Source organism: Schistocerca cancellata, chromosome 2, assembly GCF_023864275.1.
Source record: "Schistocerca cancellata isolate TAMUIC-IGC-003103 chromosome 2, iqSchCanc2.1, whole genome shotgun sequence".
Taxonomy (NCBI): domain Eukaryota; kingdom Metazoa; phylum Arthropoda; class Insecta; order Orthoptera; family Acrididae; genus Schistocerca; species Schistocerca cancellata.
In genome coordinates, this window is record NC_064627.1 from 1,059,581,322 (window position 1) to 1,059,602,581 (window position 21,260).

The following is a 21,260-nucleotide window of genomic DNA, read 5'->3' on the forward strand; positions in this document are numbered from 1 at the left end:
AGTTCAAATGGAATGTTGTCTACTCCCGGGGCCTTGTTTCGACTCAGGTCTTTCAGTGCTGTGTCAAACTCTTCACGCAGTATCTTATCTCCCAATTCGTCTTCATCTACATCCTCTTCCATTTCCATAATATTGTCCTCAAGTACATCACCCTTGTATAAACCCTCTATATACTCCTTCCACCTTTCTGCCTTCCCTTCTTTGCTTAGAACTGGGTTGCCATCTGAGCTCTTGATATTCATACAAGTGGTTCTCTTCTCTCCAAAGGTCTCTTTAATTTTCCTGTAGGCAGTATCTATCTTACCCCTAGTGAGACAAGCCTCTACATCCTTACATTTGTCCTCTAGCCATCCCTGCTTAGCCATTTTGCACTTCCTGTCGATCTCATTTTTGAGACGTTTGTATTCCTTTTTGCCTGCTTCATTTACTGCATTTTTATATTTTCTCCTTTCATCAATTAAATTCAATATTTCTTCTGTTACCCAAGGATTTCTATTAGCCCTCGTCTTTTTACCTACTTGATCCTCTGCTGCCTTCACTACTTCATCCCTCAGAGCTACCCATTCTTCTTCTACTGTATTTCTTTCCCCCATTCCTGTCAATTGTTCCCTTATGCTCTCCCTGAAACTCTCTACAACCTCTGGTTCTTTCAGTTTATCCAGGTCCCATCTCCTTAAATTCCCACCTTTTTGCAGTTTCTTCAGTTTCAATCTGCAGTTCATAACCAATAGATTGTGGTCAGAATCCACATCTGCCCCAGGAAATGTCTTACAATTTAAAACCTGGTTCCTAAATCTCTCTCTTACCATTATATAATCTATCTGATACCTTTTAGTATCTCCAGGATTCTTCCAGGTATACAACCTTCTTTTATGATTCTTGAACCAAGTGTTGGCTATGATTAAGTTATGCTCTGTGCAAAATTCTACAAGGCGGCTTCCTCTTTCATTCCTTCCCCCCAATCCATATTCACCTACTATGTTTCCTTCTCTCCCTTTTCCTACTGACGAATTCCAGTCACCCATGACTATTAAATTTTCGTCTCCCTTCACTACCTGAATAATTTCTTTTATCTCGTCATACATTTCATCTATTTCTTCATCCTCTGCAGAGGTAGTTGACATATAAACTTGTACTACTGTAGTAGGCATGGGCTTTGTGTCTATCTTGGCCACAATAATGCGTTCACTATGCTGTTTGTAGTAGCTAACCCGCACTCCTATTTTTTTATTCATTATTAAACCTACACCTGCATTACCCCTATTTGATTTTGTATTTATAACCCTGTAATCACCTGACCAAAAGTCTTGTTCCTCCTGCCACCGAACTTCACTAATTCCCACTATATCTAACTTTAACCTATCCATTTCCCTTTTTAAATTTTCTAACCTACCTGCCCGATTAAGGGATCTGACATTCCACGCTCCGATCCGTAGAATGCCAGTTTTCTTTCTCCTGATAACGACGTCCTCCTGAGTAGTCCCCGCCCGGAGATCCGAATGGGGGACTATTTTACCTCCGGAATATTTTACCCAAGAGGACGCCATCATCATTTAATCATACAGTAGAGCTGCATGTCCTCGGGAAAAATTACGGCTGTAGTTTCTCCTTGCTTTCAGCCGTTCGCAGTACCAGCACAGCAAGGCCGTTTTGGTTAATGTTACAAGGCCAGATCAGTCAGTCATCCAGACTGTTGCCCCTGCAACTACTGAAAAGGCTGCTGCCCCTCTGCAGGAACCACATGTTTGTCTGGCCTCTCAACAGATACCCCTCCGTTGTGGTTGCACCTACGGTACGGCCATCTGTATCGCTGAGGCACGCAAGCCTCCCCACCAACGGCAAGGTCCATGGTTCATGGGGGGACATGAGAGGTGTGCAAACATAAACCTGAAGTTTGTAAATGATATTTGTTGGACCTGTGGTGATAGTGTGTGATGAACGTGAAGATCTTCTCAACATGGTACACACAGAAAATGAAATTATCAAGTTATTAAATAGTGATATTGAAACCCTCAAGAAAAAAATAGCGTTCCTGAAACAATAAAACAAAAAAAAAACTCTTTTATTAAATAGTGATATTGAAACCCTCAAGAAAAAATAGCGTTCCTGAAACAATAAAACAAAAAAACTCTTAAGTGAAAACAGTTTGTGGTCTGATGAAAACAGTGGCAGAAAATAGCCACAAGAACAGTCATGTTGATATTGTTGAACGTGATTTGCAAACCAAAAAAAGTGTTATTTATGGCAAAACAAACATAATATCAAACTCAGAATATGTTGAAACTACAAATTAATTTGCGTCGACTACAGTAAAGTCTAAAAACAGATTATAGGCCTAATCGACAAGTTTTTTTAGGCTCTCTTTCAAGCAACACGATTTTACTGAACAAAACCCCTTGGATTGGAAAGAACCCTGTTCATGTGCTGAAGAAACCAACTTGGAAGTGAGTAAATTGTCATTACAGTGCATTGTTAAAGACTTGTGTAATAATTTGACTGATTCAGAATATCATGTCACAAAGTGTTGCAAAATATCATGCCATTAAGGATAATGCATCTAAATGTGCAGTATCATAGAAATAAACTCAATTTGCTGCAAGTATTTGTGGATGAGAGTTCACCACACCTGCTAGTAATTACATAACATGGACTAAAAGACAATGAAATTGAGTATCACAAATTAGATGGTTATGTATTTGCAGATAGTTACTGCAGGCAACAACACAAAGGGGGTGGGGTGGTAATATTTGTAAATGAACATCTTCCATTTAAGAAAATCTCATTTGTTGAACAATACTGCAAAGAAGCAACAACTGAAATGGCTGGTATTGTGGTCCACATAAACACTCGTTCAAGCAAGTTAGCTAAACATAAAATTATTGGTATGTGCTGCCCACCAAATACAGATGTGTCATGCTATCTTGATATACTTAACAGGGCAATTAGACAAACAGGCCCCACTGACCTTAGCATAGTTGAAGACTTAAATATTGATGCAAACTCCTGTAGTATAACCTATTTGAAAATAACAGATATATTAAACTCATATAATCTGATAACTATAGTGAACTCTGACACTAGAGTAACAGAGTCAAGCTCCAGTAAGATAGATTATGTCATAGTCAACAAAAATGTAAAAGATAGCATTAAGTTTCAAAGTGTTGATTTTCATTACTCAGATCGCTATTGTCAGGTGTTAGACTATTTAAGATTTTCTGTATCAACAGCAACTACAATAATTGAGAAGAAGTGGATCCTGAATAGCACCAACATCAGCGCCTTCAAAACTAAGTTAGCAGAGGAGAAATGGGACACTATTTACCAAACTAAAGGGACAGAAAACAAATGGGAAAAATTTTATAGGACAGTGTTGAAGCATTTCGACTGTTGCTGCCCTCTCGAAGAAATAAACAGGATACAAACCAACCTACACGGATTAAGTTAAGGCAGAATATATATGATCTTGACCGTTTATATAAGGAAACAAAGCTACATATATTTCAGGAAAAGTACAATCAAGCCAAAACAACAGACCTTTTACACTTGAGGAAAAAGATAAACAATAATGCAATAGAGCATTCAGCCAACATAAGTAAGGCATCCTGGAGACTAATCAATAAACATCATAAAGCTACTAGCAAGGGACAGAGTGTACCAGTTAGCATTAGACACGAGGGCCATCTAGTGAAACATCCAAATGAAGTATGTAATTTATTCACTAAGCATTTTATCTCTCCTTTTGACCAACCAGCCCCTTTTATAGATCTACAGGCTGGCACACCAAATGATGTTATGGATGGTATAGAGCTTGAATTTATAGAGGTGAATCAACAGGAAATATTTAACACACTGCAAAAGCTAAAGAACAAGCATTCATCTGGGTGGGATGGTATCTCAGGTGTGGTGTTAAAGAAATGTGTCAGTGAAATAACTAAACCCCTTACCTATCTCATCAACTGTAGTATTAATGAAAACATATACCCAAATGCTTTGAAAATAAGTGTAATTCAGCCAATCCATAAGAAGGGAAGTAATGAAGAAGTTTCAAATTATAGACCAATATCACTAATCCCTACCTTCAGTAAAATATTTGAAACCGTTATCGGAAAACAACTCACAACATTTTTCTCAAGATACAAAATGCTTACCAAATCACAGCACGGATTTAGGAAAGACCTAAGCATGACCACTGCTGTTACCAGTTTCTTCCATGAAGTACATAGCAATATAGAATGGGGTATGCACACAGCCAGAATATTCCTCAACTCAGTAAACCATGAGCTTCTCTTAAAAGAACTGTGGGCATACAATATGAGTGATGCATCAGTGAACCTTCTATCCATCTATCTGGTGAATTGGAAACAGTGTACCAAATCTACATATCAAATTGACAATAAGATCTTAACCTTTAAATCCACAAGTGAAACAGTGACACAGGGAATCCCTCCTGGATCAGTTCTTGGGCCTTTCCTCTTTTTGCCATATTTTAATGATGACGTACACCCCATTAACTCGCACACTGTAAATTATACTGATGACACCTCAGTTTTATTTCATGGTAAAGATTGCGAGGAACTGAAATTCTCAGCAAGTAATGGGATACTAGAATTAAGTTCATGTTTTTATAATAGAATAATAGAAGGAAACATTCCACGTAGGAAAAATATACCTAAAAACAAAGATGATGTGACTTACCAAATGAAAGTGCTGGCAGGTCGACCTGCCAGCACTTTCATTTGGTAAGTCACATCATCTTTGTTTTTAGGTATAAGTTCATATTTTCATGCACAAGGATTAAAGGTCAATGTAAATAAATCCCAGGTGTTAATATTTACAACTGGCAACTTACACCACTCATGCATAAATGAGGTAGGTGGCATAGTGGCAGAGGAAGCAAACGAGTGTAAATTTCTAGGGGTCTATCTGGACTAAAACCTCCGGTGGATTATCCACATTAATGCTTTATGTAAAAAAAGTGTGCAATGGGCTGTATCTTCTTATCCAACTGTCCAAAATGATGCCCACCCACACCCTTAAAACTGTATTATGGGACAATGTATCCCCATCTTAGCTACTGTATAAAAATATGGGGTTGTGCTGCAGAAAGATATGGGGTTGTGCTGCAGTCATTCACCTTAACAGAGTACTATTGCTACAAAAAAGAGGGTTAAGGATTATACATGGACTAGGCTATATAGAGTCTTTTGCAGTGATGTTTTCAGAAAACATAAGTACTTCACCATATACTCTTTGTATCTTTATAAATTAATTATTTTTTGTCTCACTGAAAAACTGAAGTAATTGAATGTATACTCCATTCACCGAAATAAGAGACGTACTGTAAACACGGCAAGGCTCGTGACCACAGCGCTGCTGTCGAGGGGTGTACAAGGCCGGGGCGTCACAAATTAAAAAATGAAAGTCGTGTTTTTGATAATTTGGCACCTGAACATGATAAAGTGATCCAAGAACTACCTTCCGACACCTTTTTTTCATTACATTAAAATTTATTGTCACTTAAAAAGAGAAATATTTAAGCTTTCAGGAAAAGTTGTTTTTTGCATTACTCTATATTTATCATGCCATAACTCCTAAACTGTGTGTCGCACAGCAAAATGATTTTATAATTGCCTTCAGTACTATATGTTGATGATGTCTGCAAATTTTCTACCCAGTAGAGTCAGTAATAGTGAAGTAATAAATTAGAATCTCACGTCTGATGCAGAACTTTTACCAAATCATCATCCAAAATATAGTAAGCGACAAACTTTCCCCTTTAAATTTTTTTGTGGAGGTGTACACGAGAAAAGTTTCAGAAAGGTTTGAATTTAATTTTGTAGTTTGTTCGAATGCGATGTGTGAAACCGTTTGTCCTTTATGAGGGATGCATTGTGCGGTTCGCAGGCGCGGCGCTCAGTCAGTGTGGCCGTCTCAGTTGCAGGTGTGAGCTCGTTAGTGGGTGTTGCACAGCGGCGATTTCACGATATCTTAAGTTAATCTGTAAAGACGCTTGAAAGACTAGTTGTTGATTATTAGAGTAAGTATATGTGTTTGTAGTTACGCTGAGCATTCACTGTTTATGTGCGCATCCAATAGCATCGCATGGTTTCTTATTTTATATATTCACTTATTTCATTAGCATCACATACAGCTGTCCTCATTATGTCATCCACGGATTCAGCGAGCGAGGTCGACGTGTCAGTTCTGAGTTCATCGAAGAAGCGAGCAAAGAAGAAATCATTAAGTTCTTCTGAGAAGCACATTGTGCTTAATGTGTATACAACGGAACTGTTACATCCAGAGCAGTCGATGAGTGACATTCTTTCGAAAACAGCTGCAGCTACAGGTGTTGGACATTCTTCAGTGTATCATGTGATAAGTGAGTACAAGGCCACACACTCTTTGAAGTCTCCCAAGAAAGGAATATTACGACAGAAACTTTCTGAAAGTGTTGATGACTTTGATAGAAATGCGATACGAAGGAAAGTACACGACTTTTTTTTTGTAACGAATTGCCAACAATTGACAAAGTGCTTACAGTCGTGAACGAAGATGCAGATCTGGGCAATTTTCGGAGAACTACATTTTATAAGTTATTGAGAGAAATGAATTTCAAATATGTCCGGCGTTGGTGCGATAGCATGCTAATAGACAGGGATGACATCGTTTTATGGAGGTGGTGTTATCTTCGAACCATTAAACAGTTGAGAGATAAAGGCAGACCCATTTACTATTTGGACAAGACGTGGGTGAATGCAGGACATACCCGAAGTTACGTCTGGGTAAATGACTATAAATTCCTCAAAACAAGCGTTTCTGTATGGATTATCCACCAGAAGCAAGGGCCCATCAGGTAAAGGGAAATGTCTGATTATCGCACACATTGGCAGCAAAGCAGGGTTCGTTGAAGGATGTTTGTGGACTTTCGAATCCAAGAAAAGTGGAGATTATCATGAGGAGATGTGCGCCGAAACCTTCGAGAAGTGGTTTCAAGATGTTCTTCCTCGGCTTCAGGAAAATGCAGTTATTCTTCTTGATAACGCACCGTACCATTCCCGGAGAAAAGAAAAAGTTCCCGATGCGAATTCCAATAAGCAAGAAATATCAGAGTGGCTAAAAAACATTGATTTCGAAGACGGTATGTCGAAGAAAGAACTTTAAGATATAATTAAAAATCACAGAAGAGCGCACAACGAATACGCAATAGATGTAATGGCAAAGAATGCAGGGAAAACTGTTCTCAGAATTCCTCCGTACCACTGTAAATTAAACACTATCGAGTTAGTGTGGGCCAGAATCAAAGGCTATGTTGCAGCGAAAAACAAAACATACAAAATGCTGGAAGTACTGCTAGAAGAAGCAGTAAGAACAGTGACTGCAGAGGATTGGAGCAAGTGCATCCTCCACGTCGTAGAAAAAGTGGAAACTCAAATGTGGAAATTAGACTGCATTATAGAGGAGAGAGAGGAGCAGTTTGTTATAAATCTCAATGAAAACAGTTCAAGTTCGACAGAGTGAACCTTGTTTCGACCTTTATCATTATTATTATTACTGGTATTATTGTTAAAATTAACAATTAATTATGTTTGAATGGAGCGTTTTGTTAGCAACCTGAGTGAAAGAAATCTGCTTCGACAGAATGAACTCAGTTTAACATTATTGTTAAATTTATTTCGTACATTGTTGCCCAGGTTTCTCACGGTCCGCTGTGACAGCTCGGCAGCCAGTCGAACGCCGCCAGCTGCAAAATGTGCGCCAAGGATTTTCCACACGCCTACGTATCACGTGAACACCGAATGCTTTCTCTGGAAACGAGCATAGTCACTCACGTGACACTGTTTATGTTTCGTCCCAGCTCTCGGTGAATAGACTATAGTGATATACATGAACACAACACCAGGTCCAAAGAGAATTACTACCAACAAAGAACAAGATTAAAAATTATGGACCAGAGCCCATATACTAATGGACTGATATGGTATAGTAAACTACCATAGTCCATGAAAAACAGTAATAAAAAGCAATCATATCAGAACTAACAGAAATCTCAATTGAAAAGTGTCCCTATTCACCAACGAATTTTAAATGGTTAAGTTTAAGAGCTGTAAAATAATATAGCCTATACAAAAATAATTGGCTGTATTAATATGTGTAAGATGTAATGTATTTTGACAAGCATCAATTTACTGTTTAATTACTGCCTGTAAGGCTAAGATCTAAATGTACTTTATGTTTGTAACTGAATTTGACATTTACAAAAGCCATCATATTGATGACTCCACGCAAAAAAATCTAAATGAATAAAAAATAAATACATAGGGGTAGAAAATATCCACAGCCTTTTAATAATGAAATTCAGCAAGTGCTGAGAAAGCAGAGGCTGTTGCATTCTAGGTTCAAATGGGGATGCGCAAATGACAACAAGCGAAGGTTAGTAGAGATTCATGTGTCTGTGAAAAGATCTATGTGTGAAACATACAACTATCACCATCACACCTTAGCAAAAGATTTGGTAGAGAACCTGAGAAAATTCTGGTCTTATGTAAAATTGATAAGCAGATCTAAGCTTCCATTCAGTCCCTCATTGACCAGTCGGGGATGGCAGTTGAAGAAAGTGAAATGGAAGCTGAAGTTTTAAATTTCATGTTCAAGAAATCATTCACACAGGAGAACCATACAAACATACCATAATTTGACCACTGGACAGACTCTCATATGGATAACATAGAAATAAGCGTCACTGGCATAGTTAAACAAATGAAAGATCTGAAAACAAATAAATCACCGGGTCCAGATGGAATACCAGTTCGATTTTACAAACAGTACCCTATGGCATTGGCTCCTTACCTACTTTGTATTTATCGTGAATCCCTCACCCAGCACAAAGTCCAAAGCAACTGGAAAAAAGTGCAGGTGACTCCAAATATATAAAAAAGGTTAAAGAACAGACCTGCAAAATTGCTGACCCAATATCCCTAACTTATGTTTGCTGCAGAATCCTTGAACATATTCTCAGTTTGAATATAATAAACTTTCCTGAGACTGAGTAGCTTGTGGGTATGATCAGCATGGTTTTAGAAAGAACTGCTTGTGTGAGACTCAGCTTCCCCTTTTCTCACATGATATACTGAGAACCACGATGAGGGGCAACAGGCAGATTCCATATTTCTAGATTTCCAGAAAGCATTTGACACAGTGCTCCATAGCAGGCTGTTAAAGAAGGTATGAGCATATGGAATCAGTTCACAGATATGAGAATGGCTTGAAGACTTCTTAAATAATAGAAGCCAGTATGTTGTCCTCAACAGCGAATGTTCATCAGAGACAAGGGTATTGCCAGGAGTGCCCCAGGGAAGTGTGATAGGACCACTGTTGTTCTCTGTATACATAAATGATTTGGCAGACAGGATGGGCAGCAATTTGTGATTGATTGCTGATGATGCTGTGGTGTATGGTAAGGTGTCAAAGTTGGGTGACTGTAGGAAGATACTAGGTGACAGACAAAATTTCCATTTGGTGGGTGATGAATGACAGCTAGCCCTAAATGTGGAAAAATGTAAGTTAATGTGGATGTGTAGGAAGAATAAACCTGTAATGTTCAGATACAGTATTACTAGTGTCCAGATTGACGCAGTCAAGTCATTTAAATATCTGGTGTAACATTGGAAAGTGATATGAGTTGGAACGAGCATGTGAGAACTGTAGTAGGGAAGGCATTTGGTTGACATCAGTTTATTGGGAGAATTTTGGGAAAGAGTGATTCACCTGTAAAGGAGACTGCATATAGGATAGTGGTGCGAACTATTCTTGAGTACTACTCAAGTGTTTGGGACCCACACCACGTCAGCTTGAAGGAAGACATAGAAGCAATTCAGAGGCAGGCTGCCATATTTGTTACCAATAAGTTTCAACAACATTTAAGTGTTAGGGAGATGCTTCAGGAATGCAGATGGGAATCCCTGGAGGGAAAGTGATGTTCTTTTCAAGAAACACTATTGAGAAAATTTAGAGAACCAGCTATCGAAGCTGACTGCTGAACGATTCTGCTCCCACCAACATACATCACACATAAGGACCATAAAGATAAGATATGAGAAATTGGGGCTCATACAGAGGTGTACAGGCAGTCATTTTTCCCTTGTTCTATTTGTGATTGGAATAGGAGAGTAAATGACAAGTAGTGGTACAGGGTACCCTGTGCCACACACTGTATGGTGGTCTGCAGAGTATCCATGTAGATGTAGATGTAGATACAAGGGCTCAATAAGATTACCCACTGTCTTACTTTATACTGTTGTAATTTGCCCTAGTGATTACCTACTTGCTTTTGCTGTTCCAGGCTTTGGTGTTCACTCCCTGAACATACCTACACACCTGTAGCAAATTACGTAGTTGTTTTATCAAATCAGAGAGGAAGTTGGTCCCTTGGTCCATGATTATGATTACCGGGACACCAAATCTGAGCAACCACTATTGACCAATGCTTGCGCCACTGTTGCTACTTGCTGTGTAGAAACAGTGATCATTTCTGTGTACAGAGAAAAGTGACCAATAATGGTTAATACAAAAGGTTTCCTGCAGGATTCCACTTAAATGGTCCCAAGATATCCATCCCAATTATTTGAAAAGGTTTAATTTCCTCTGGCAACCTTTGCAGTGTGTCTAGCTTATGGTTCATATCTGCTCATTGTCTACTTACATACAATTTCTTACATACTAGCCCACATCTCCCCTTCTCATTTTCCACCAGCAGCATTCCACCACTCTCTTATTCATTGTTCTGCATCCCCCATATCCAGAGAACATGTGATCATGTGCCTTCTCCAGAATTACTCCCTTCAGCTTATCTGGCACTACATGTGATCCCAACCTAAGTGTCTTACCTATCAGGCCATCACATATACCTAACTGTAGCTTTATTGCATGCAGCCTGCAGTCAATGTCAGCATGTTGCACTCTTTGCCATTGGCAAGGCTGTTATCCCCCTGCTTCTACTACCACTACTGTTTTTCTTAAACCATCTGTGTTCCCATGTTTCTTACCAGGTTTATGTACAACTTCATACACAGTCTGCCCCAGTTCTATTAGGACTGTGACTATGAAAAATAAAAGACATGAATTATGTGTAAAAAATCACTTCATTTATTCAAAATAGTCTCCCCTTGAATCAATAAATAGCTGAAATCATTTTAAAAAGGATTTGCATTAGTCACTGTAGTCCTATTTTGGAATTTCATTCAGTACTGCAGTTCAGTTTCTGTGGATGTCCTTAACTGCATGGTAATGATATCCTTCCACTGACAACTTCAATTTTTGGAACAACAAGAAGTCATCTGGGGCCAGATCCAGTGAATACAGTAGGTAATCCAGGATCATGATCTGTTTCCTGTCCAAACACTCAGCCATGATCATCAATTTGTGGGCTGGGGCACTGCCATGTTGTGTTGGAGCAACCAGGTATCTGCCTCTCAGTATTTAGTTCAAATTTGATGATATCTTGCTCACACACACAGAATGTAACACAAAATTTGATGTTGTCTTGCTGCTCTACCACCATTTGCCAACAAGTGTCACACACAATTTGTCACCGGATTGCATGTTGCAGCACTTCGATCTTCTACATGGCTTTTGTTGAAACTTTCCGCAACTCACCATAAGACAGCATTGTAGTTTGGAATTTCACACAAGCAGTCTTAATGGAACTGGGACACACTGTATATTTGAACTCACTCAATCTTAGTGACCTTCCCATGAACCTACTTCAAGGATCCTTTAGCTCTAATGACCATTTAAGAGTTGTGTAGTCAGTTACCACCCTAAATTTCTTCCCACATAAATAACACTGAAAATACCTAATCCTGTAGTCAGACAGAAAATTTCCTTTTATGTTGTGGAGTAGTCCCTTTCCGTTCTATTCAACTGCCAAGAAGCATAAGTTACATGATGTTCTTTACCATTTACCACCTGACTCAAAACACACCCTAATGTCTGACTGGAGGCAGCAAGTAAAAGCACAACCTCTTTTTGTAATGTGGAAAAACTAACACTGGACTTGCCCTCTTCAATTCCTCAGATGCGTCCTGGCATTCCTTTGCTCACTTGAACTTTATACCTTTTTTCAACAACTACGTAAGTGGTCTTATCACCTGTGGAAATACAGTTATGAATTTCATAAAACAATTTGCTAGCCCAAAAATGACTGTAATTCCATACTAGTGCTAGGTATATTTAATTCCCCACCCATCAAATGCTAAAATGTTGATAGTGCATTGTTTAGGCCATGGCATCCTTCAGTATTGATAATGACCCCAGGCAGTAATGCTGAGAATTCTGTCTTCAATTGGTCCTCAGCCAATCCCTCCTACTGATGGCACTCACCCCTTAGATCCATGGTAGAGAAATACTTGCACTTTCCCAAGTTGCCAATAGTCTCAGGTTTTGCTGTTAAGATGCATGTAGTCACAGTGGAGCCTATATTTCTTAGATCCATCTGGTGACTTACTCAGTACAACTGCCACAGCAGCCCACCATGTATTATCACCATCCTCTATTTTTCCATCTGCCAATTGCTGGCTACAAATACTGAGGTATATGATATGGTTTACACTATACTGGTGATTCTTTTACTGCAGGAATTCAATGTTGTGTCACAGATGTTGCTGGCAATGTCCTCAAGAAAAAAACACATCCTAAAATTCTAAAAACAACTCCCCCATTTCTTTTCTTTATGTTCCTTCTACATGTTCTAATTTCTTATGTAATGTAGTTCTATTGGTGGCCTGTGTCTGATCATGGTGCACACTTGTTGTTCCCAAATCATCATCATCAAGGATATCCAGATTAGCTACCAGCAGACCCCTTTGTCAGCTTTACTTCATTGGCTCCAAAATTAATTATATTTACAAGTACCACTTTCCTGTCACCTTTCCCTTGTACGCGTATAATGCTTCTTCTCATAAAGCAATGTTAAATATCCAGATCACCACTTTCTGCAAGTGGTTCTACCACACACAAAATATTAACATGCCACTCTGGTTCCACACTCACCCAAAACAACTTCCTGGTGCCTTGCAGCACAATATAATGCAAATATAGCTTTATTGTTGTTTTCAGTTCATGCAGTTCACCTCTTAAGATAGATGAACCATGCGACAATGCTTCGCTGGTGACAGTTTCCCCTGTTTGGATTACTGTCCCTCTAAGTTCAACTACAAGTCATGTAAGGTCAGGTTTGGCAAGTTGTGTCGTCACAAGGCCTAACTCAATGGGATTCTTTGTTAAACTAATCAGCTGCTCAAGGAAAAATCTTGTACTGTTCTGTTTCTTATATCTTTTCAGGAGGCTTTGTTCAAATTTCTTAAAAGTCTGTGCATTTCTTAACCCCACTGCACACCTGACACAGATTTTTGCTTCCCCTGTCAATCATAACTTTGTTATTTGCAGTACCTCATCTTGCAACCATCCTCTAATCTTATATGTTAACTGCAGATCATCCAAGAAATATACTATATCCTTGGTTGACTTTCCAGAGGAGAGCATGTTCAAGTTGGCAGTGGCTGGATCTACTGTAGGACTAGGCTGTTTGGCTCATTCTTACTGTCCATCTCTAGCTTCAAGCTGCCCAAGCAAGTCTTTTTTATTCACCCTTAATTGTGCTATAGCCTCTTGGATAGTGACACACTGTGTTTCAGACTTGACCACTGTGGATCCTTAATCTCCAACACACACTAAGTAAAACAGAACAACAATCAACAATAACTTATACACTACAGTACATTAGTTACTATCTATGTTTCATCATGAGCCATCTTGATTCCATGCATTGTCTAAGCACATGACCATACCTATAACAATAAAAACAAACTACTGGCACTGACTCGGTACACAGTGCATAATGACCTAGCAAATTACACTGAATACACCTCACAGGTTGCAGATATTGCTCCCTAGTATTACCATGGAACTGAGAAAGTTCAGCTGGCTCTAATGCCACGACTAAGTTATCCTCAAATTCAATGGACTCTGCTACTTAGATCCCATATTTTCTACACATGAAAGCAGGAACACAACCAAAAAGCCAATAGTGTGTTCACTCACCACTCTGTGTAATGATGTTGTGACAAGCCTGGAAGTGCTTCATCTGTCACACAGCACCAAATCCATAGGTGGCAGGCTTAGCACTCGGAGCTGATCTGGCAGAGGTCACAGTCCCATCTGGCGTAGAGTGCTTGTTGAACCATAACCTGGTGGTGGCCAGTGCAGCCCTTGTGTCATGGTGGGCCCTGTAGCAGAGATGCTACTTCCACAGTAGTGCCCAAAATGTAACAGCGGCATTACATTTCTCTCATTGGGTCCATATAGTAAGACTCATGTAACCTAGTAATCCTATAACTACATGCCATGTGTACTCTGCTAGTACTCCTGCAAGTAAATACTATGTGTACTCTGCTACATGAGTAGCTGTTTGTCATGTGTAGAGCACATGCAACCTCTTCAAGGGGGCCTCATAGTCCTCCACCATAAAGTACATGATGAAATATCTGCACCTGGACCTCTGATTAAGGACCTTCATTCAGATCCCAAACAGAGGACCATGGTCAGTCCTTGGAATAATGCTACAAATCATGAGCTGTTCTTTCAGTCCATGGGGAGGCTAAGGAATTTCACTGCTTCAACCAAACACTAACCTATAATCAAAGAATCCAAACAATAGGCACTGTTGATGCCAGCATGAGCCACAACCTGGAGCTGACTGTGGTCAGTAACTGTTCACAGAAATTTCTCCACATGCCAGTTGAGACACTTTGCAAACACTTTGCACCTGCATTGGATTTTGTTTCCAATCTAACAGCTGTTTGTCTATGGGGATTCATGGCTCACCTAACTTACTGGCTCTCAAAAATTAACAAGCTCTTTCCCTCTTTCCCTTTTTGGATCTTTCTTGAATTTCAGTTCAAATCTTGACAGGAGATGTAATTCATGCCAGATCGAGCTCCTTATCAGCACAGACGGTATCCCACATCTGTCATCAGAGGACAGAGGAAAATGGCTAATATCTCATTAATCAAGTGTGATCTAGCGTTCTGCTGACATGGAAGTCCAGGACTTTTAATTTACAGAAAAGTCTGAGGTGTAAATCTACATATGCATCCTGCTAATCACTGTGAAGTGTAGGGGACAACATAATTTTTATTGAACTGTATGTTAAGCTTTCTTCTGATTCTGTCCACAGATGGGCCATGGGAAGAATGAATACACATATGTGCAAACTGTTATTTGACTGATTTTTTGTGATATACATGTAATTGGTTAAAATATATTCATGATTCCTGCTCTGCAGAATGACCCTTGAAGTTTTCTAAGCAGGTTGTCATGAGACCTATAGTGCCTTTCTCCAAGTATCTGCCAATTACAATCATTCAACATTTCTGTTACAATGTCTTGTCAGTCAAGTGAGCCTGTGACTGTCATAAAAACTTCCTTTGTATACAGTCAATATCCTCTGTGTGTTCAACCTGATATAGATCAATTGTTTTGTTCATATTGTGAATGTATATGAAACTATGCAAGATTAAAAGCTGCTACATTTACATAGCCACATCACTCAGTGAAGAAAAGGTCATTGTTTAATTTGTACATAAAAGATTAAGATGTGAATTTGTCTTATTCAGTATAATAACAACTTCATTAGTCAAAACATTGTGTGTGTGTGTAAAAGATTAAGATGTGAATTTGCCTTGTTCAGGATAATGTGTGTGTGTGTGTGTGTGTGTGTGTGTGTGTGTGTGTGTGGGAGCGCGCACGTGTGCATGCATACGAGCACACTTTTTTTTGTTGCACAAATGAACACCCATGCTTTGACATTTCTTTATTTCAGTTATATGCTGATGGTATAGTAATATTTCCAGTCGACCGTATTGCAAAGATAATATCTACAAGGAATACTTCACCAGTGTACTATTACCAGTTTACTTATCAAGGAAGGTATAGCTGGGTGAACTCTCCAGGAACAACAACACCTTATGGTAATCATATTGACTATAAATAGATAAGTATACTCACTACTTCATAAAACTCTACTTCTTGAACTTTATATATACCTTGCATATAATAGAATGGGGAATATGGCTCTCATGTAAATTGTATTGCAATTGTACGAATTGTATTTTAGCTGAATGGATTGGAGAATTCCATTTATAAACTTATTAAGTTCATGAGGAGACAGTGCACTGTCTTGTACATACTTCTAGGAGATCCAAGTGCTGCCAACAGTGGTAGACACACAAATTATGGTAAACATATAGTATCTCCAGCTTTGAGAATCCCAGACTTCTTCCTCAGGATAACAAAGAGGGTATATGGAAGGAAAGGAGGGGGGAGGGGGGATTGTATGTCAATAAGAATCCAAGTTAAGGAGGACATATGAGTTTCTGAGGAGAAAAGTAACAATCCATAAGGAACATTCATCACAGGGAGTAAAAGGACCAAGAGTGTGTACCATTAAGAATTATGCCAGTTTCAGTCAAAATGAGACAAAATGAATGAGAAGTAAAGATGGAAACAGAAGAACAGAAAATCACTAATGAAGAAAATAACTCAAATAGGCGTAACAGATCTATGGGGAGAAAAATAAATACTTGAATAAAAAATAATACTTGGGCCAAAAAAAAATACAGAGGTATGGAAATTAAGAGGCAATGAAGAATCTTATCGCAACATAGAAAAGATAAATGAAACACTATGAAAGAGGCAACTGCTATTTTTTGGACACTTATACAGAATAAACAGCAACAGGTTAACCAAGCAGATTTTTAAATATCTTTGGGACAAGAAGTCAACAACAGCCTTAGGAAAGATTTGGAAAGAAACAATATAAGTGAAAAAGATGCAACAGAAAGAGAGATTTTCAAGAGGAAGGTGTTAAAAATGGAAGGAGTCCAAGGCAGGAGGGCAAAGAAGGAATGGTCAAAATGGTCCAAGGAGATAAAAGGATACATAGTGAAAAGATGAAAGAATACTAGAGGAAAAAGAAAGAACAACAAAGAAGGAAACATTGAAATTGTTGCATTATCCTTAGATAACCCAAATGAAAAAAGAGAGAAAGAAAGAAGAATGGAGAATTCTAACAAAGCCAATGGAGTAAGGATGAAGGGGACAGTCAAAATAATGTTGATTGGGTCTGGGAAGGAGTGAGATAAGAGCATATTTTGAGAGAGCATGCCCATTCTACAGAGTTCAGGGAAGCTAGTGCTGGATGCCTGTGTGGTGCAGAAGGTACTTGGGTGCTAACTGTTGTAGAGCATGGTCAGTATTTTGGCATTGGATGTCCACAAGGCAGGCAATTCATGTGTGTCCATTAATGCATTCTTTTCAGGTTGGTGATGGCCATTTCTTTGTCAAAATAATTACAGTGAACACATGTCAACTGGTAAATAACTTGGAGTGTTTTGAATTAAGCCCTACTTTTATTGAAGTACATTTAGCCAATGCTGGGACTGGAGTAGGTGACAGAGGATGGGTTTCACAGTGGAGACTGTTGCAGGCATAGGAATCTTGGAGTATGGATGATGGTAATGGTTCTAAGAAATATGCTGTGAAGGTTAAGAGGGTTATAGAGGACAACTCTGGGTGATGTCATGAGGATATAATGGAGGTATGATCTTCATTTCAACACTTGTCTTAAGATTTGTTTTTGGACAAGATCAGTTGTTTACTTGTGGAAGTGGGAAGGCTGGGAGAATTTCTTGATGTAGGTGCTAAGTGATGCAATACTGGTCAAGATAATTTCTCATAAATCCTTAGGCTGTAGGAAAAGGAGCATTTAATGTGAAAAGGAGTGGCAGCTGTCACAGTGGATTTTTCGTTGGTTTTTGGTTTGTCTGATTCAGACCAAAGTTTGGACGTAAGTCTCAATAAGATGGAGGTCTGTGGCTGAGAAGGTGACTTGAGATTTTAAGAAGGGCCAAGTAATTTGCAATGGCATAAAGGAGTTGAGGTGTCAAAGGAAGTGCTGGAGTTGGACCTACATATATTATGTTGGACCTACATATGAGTTCAAACCATAACAACATCATGAGTGAACCTGTGACAGACCATTGGGCTAGGATTTTTAAAGTCAAAGAATTCTTTTTCCGTGTGGTTTGAGAAAATGTTGTCATCCTGATTCTCGAGTCAGCCCCCTGATTTGTGATAGATATGACTCATGTAAGTGAAAAATTGTGGATAAATATCAAGTTGACTGGTTTAACAATGGTAAAAGTTTTTAAGTGGCTCTCAGGAGAGTGCTCGAGGATGAAGTGTTCGAGGGAAGAGTGATTTTGTGCAAATGTGGGGCCTTGGTATGCAGATCAGAACACCTTACCCAATGTTAACTTAACATCCCTACATTTTGCCTTATAAATAAAATATGTCAAGACAAGTATCCTGACAATCCCATTATGCATCTCAGCTCTAATAGACCAGTAACTTCGGTCTGTCAACTGGAGACTCTTATCAAATATAAAAAGACACCAACCACCTCCTGGAACACTTAAATTGGTGCTCCATCTCCCACTTGAAACATATTTTTGTCATCAGCAATACAAAATCTCTCTAAACAAAGAAATCCTTGTTAATGTGCAGTACCCACTTGCTGAGCATGCTCTGTAGCATGATCCAAGACAGTATGTTACAAAACATGGGATGTCTGTATGGTCCAGCTTAGCACAAATTTCCCTGAAATTTTGGGATGAGAATTTGTTTGCAAATATAGTATCTCATCAGGATTCAAACAATACTAAACTACACTCTACCCTTTCTTTCTACCTCCGTTAGTATTTGTTAAAGTTTTGTACTTTGCTTTTTATTTATATACAATAAATATAAGACAACTGCTTGCCAGTACTCACTGTTAGGGCCTGAAATGTTCAGTACTGCCAATAGACATACATAAAAGTGTATATGTGGTGTCTGTTCTTTCAGAAATGTCCATAAAAACAGACATTGGGCATTGATTTACACCGAGCTGACAAAAGACATGAGATACTTCCAAATATCATGTTGGACCCCTATTTGCCCAGAATAGTGCAGCATCTCAACATGTCATGTAAGTCCCCTGCAGAAATATTGAGCCGTGCTGCCTCTATATCCATCCATAATTGTGAAAGTGTTGCTGGTGCAGGATTTTGTGCACCAACTGATCTCTAGATTGTGTACCATAAATATTCAATGGGATTCATGTCAGGCAATCTGGGTGGCCAAACCATTCACTCAAATTGCCAAGAATGTTCTTCAAACCAATTGTGAACAATTATGTCTCAGTGACATGGCACACTGTCATTCATAAAATGCCATCATTGTTTGGAAACATGAAGTCCATGAATGGCTGCAAATGATCTTGAAGTAGCTGAACATAACCATTTCCAGTCAATGATCAGTTCAACTGGATCAGAGAACCCAGTCCATTCCATGTAAACACAGCCCACTCAATTATGGAGCCACCACCAACTTCTACAGTGCCTGTTGACAACTTGGATCCATGGCTTTGTGGGGTCTCTGCCACACCTGAACACTACCATCAGCTCTTAACAACTGAATTACTCACTCACCTGACCAGGTCACAGTCTCCCAGTCATCTAGGATCCAAATAATTAGGTCAGGGGCCCAGGAAGGCACTGAAGGCGATGAGCTGTTAGCAAATGCCCTCACGTTGGTCATCTGCTGCCATGGCCCATTAATGCCAGATTTCACTACACTGTCCTACTGGATACATCCCACATTGATTTCTGCATGTATTTCACACAGTGTTGCTTGTGTGTCAGCACTGGGAACTCTACGCAAATGCCATTGCTCTCGGTCATTAAATGAAGTTCATTGTCCTGGTGAGAGCTAATGCTTAAAATTTGATATTCTCGATACACTCTTGGCATGTGGATCTCAGAATATTGAATTCCCTAATAATTTCCAAAATGGAATGCCCTGTGTGTCTAGCTCCAGTTACCATTCCGCATTCAGATTCTGTTGATTCCTGTCGTGTGGCTATAACCACGTCGGAAACCTTTTCGCATGAATCAACTGAATACAAATGGCAACTCTACCAGTGCACAGTCCTTTTATAACTTGTGTATGCAATACTACAACCACCTGTGAATATGCATGTTGCTATCCCTTGACTTCTGTCACGTCAGTGTACACCAAAGGGGCAAGTTTAAAATTTTTGCCATACCAGGTTTCGAATCCTGGTCTGGCACAGATATTCTACTTGCCTCACTGATATAAATCAGTGCCCACTGACAGCTAATTTCCTTAACTCCTTTGTGTCTTGACACACAAAAGTAAAAATGATAACGTTATTCTAGCTTTCAGGACAATTAGTTCCTTCCTCAGAGAGGAATAGTATGAGAAAGTTAAAGAAAAAGGCAGGTCACTCAGACACGAGGGTCAGAGGGATGCATCCTCATATTTACTAGTTGGCCAAATGAATTCTCCTTTGATATAAATTTTTATTTGTATATGTGTTTCTTTTTTCTCGAACTTCATACATCCATTCTCAGTGCTTGCCATTTTCTTTTCTTTAATATGCACCTTCACTTCTTATTCTGTTACTCACTTCTTCTGTTATCTTTGTGTTGATTACATATGACCTCTGACACCATTTCCACAACTTGGCCACATGGAGAAAGAAGTGTTTCATATTACCATAGAATGGCATCACATCTTACAATCACAAGTGAGAGGTCACATTTTTGTGGCGGCATTCGTAGCAACAAACACTTCGCTGTAGAAACGGCTTACGAAATCACCGCCACACTTTTAATAGCGGGCCGACCGGTCCACTGGAACAGTGAACAGAAAGATGAAAACCCAAACACTCTGATTAAATAAAAGTCGGTACTTATCTTTATTAATGAAGATACAGAAACACAGTAGTGAACTCCGTGTCTACAGAAATCTGTCTAGTTCGAGTCGGAGCGGCTAGGTCAGCGTCGGCTGACGACAAACAACAACTCTGCTGCGATGAACACACAACTGACTAGCAAGTACACAAATCGGTGGCGAGTATACAACTGAGCGGCGAATACAGAACTGTCCTAGCGCTCGCGACTCCAGCGCTTAAGAAGCCAGAAGCCAGCGGTGGCGCGCGCAGACTTGCGGCGATTTCCTGTATCGCTGGCACTGCTTATGCGGATGGCGTCCGGACTTTGATGCTGCCAACCTTTTGGCAGCGGGCTCGGTTGGCATTACTGGCTAGGATATAACACACATATCTAGTACACAAAAAG

The 21,260-nt window shown here is 39.3% G+C and overlaps 1 protein-coding gene across 2 annotated transcripts in view; it reads left to right on the forward strand.

The window, feature by feature from the left end:
- Nucleotides 1-21,260, forward strand: part of LOC126163058 (juvenile hormone esterase-like) — a 285,106-nt gene that overhangs the window by 234,590 nt on the left and 29,256 nt on the right. The window contains exon 8 of one of the 2 annotated variants that reach the window (XM_049919958.1): nucleotides 15,878-16,025. The exons of the other annotated variant lie outside the window; for it this stretch is intronic. Within the exon in view, the coding sequence (XP_049775915.1) occupies nucleotides 15,878-16,025 (148 nt within the window). The remainder of the gene's footprint in view (nucleotides 1-15,877; nucleotides 16,026-21,260) is intronic. 2 annotated transcript variants of the gene reach the window in all.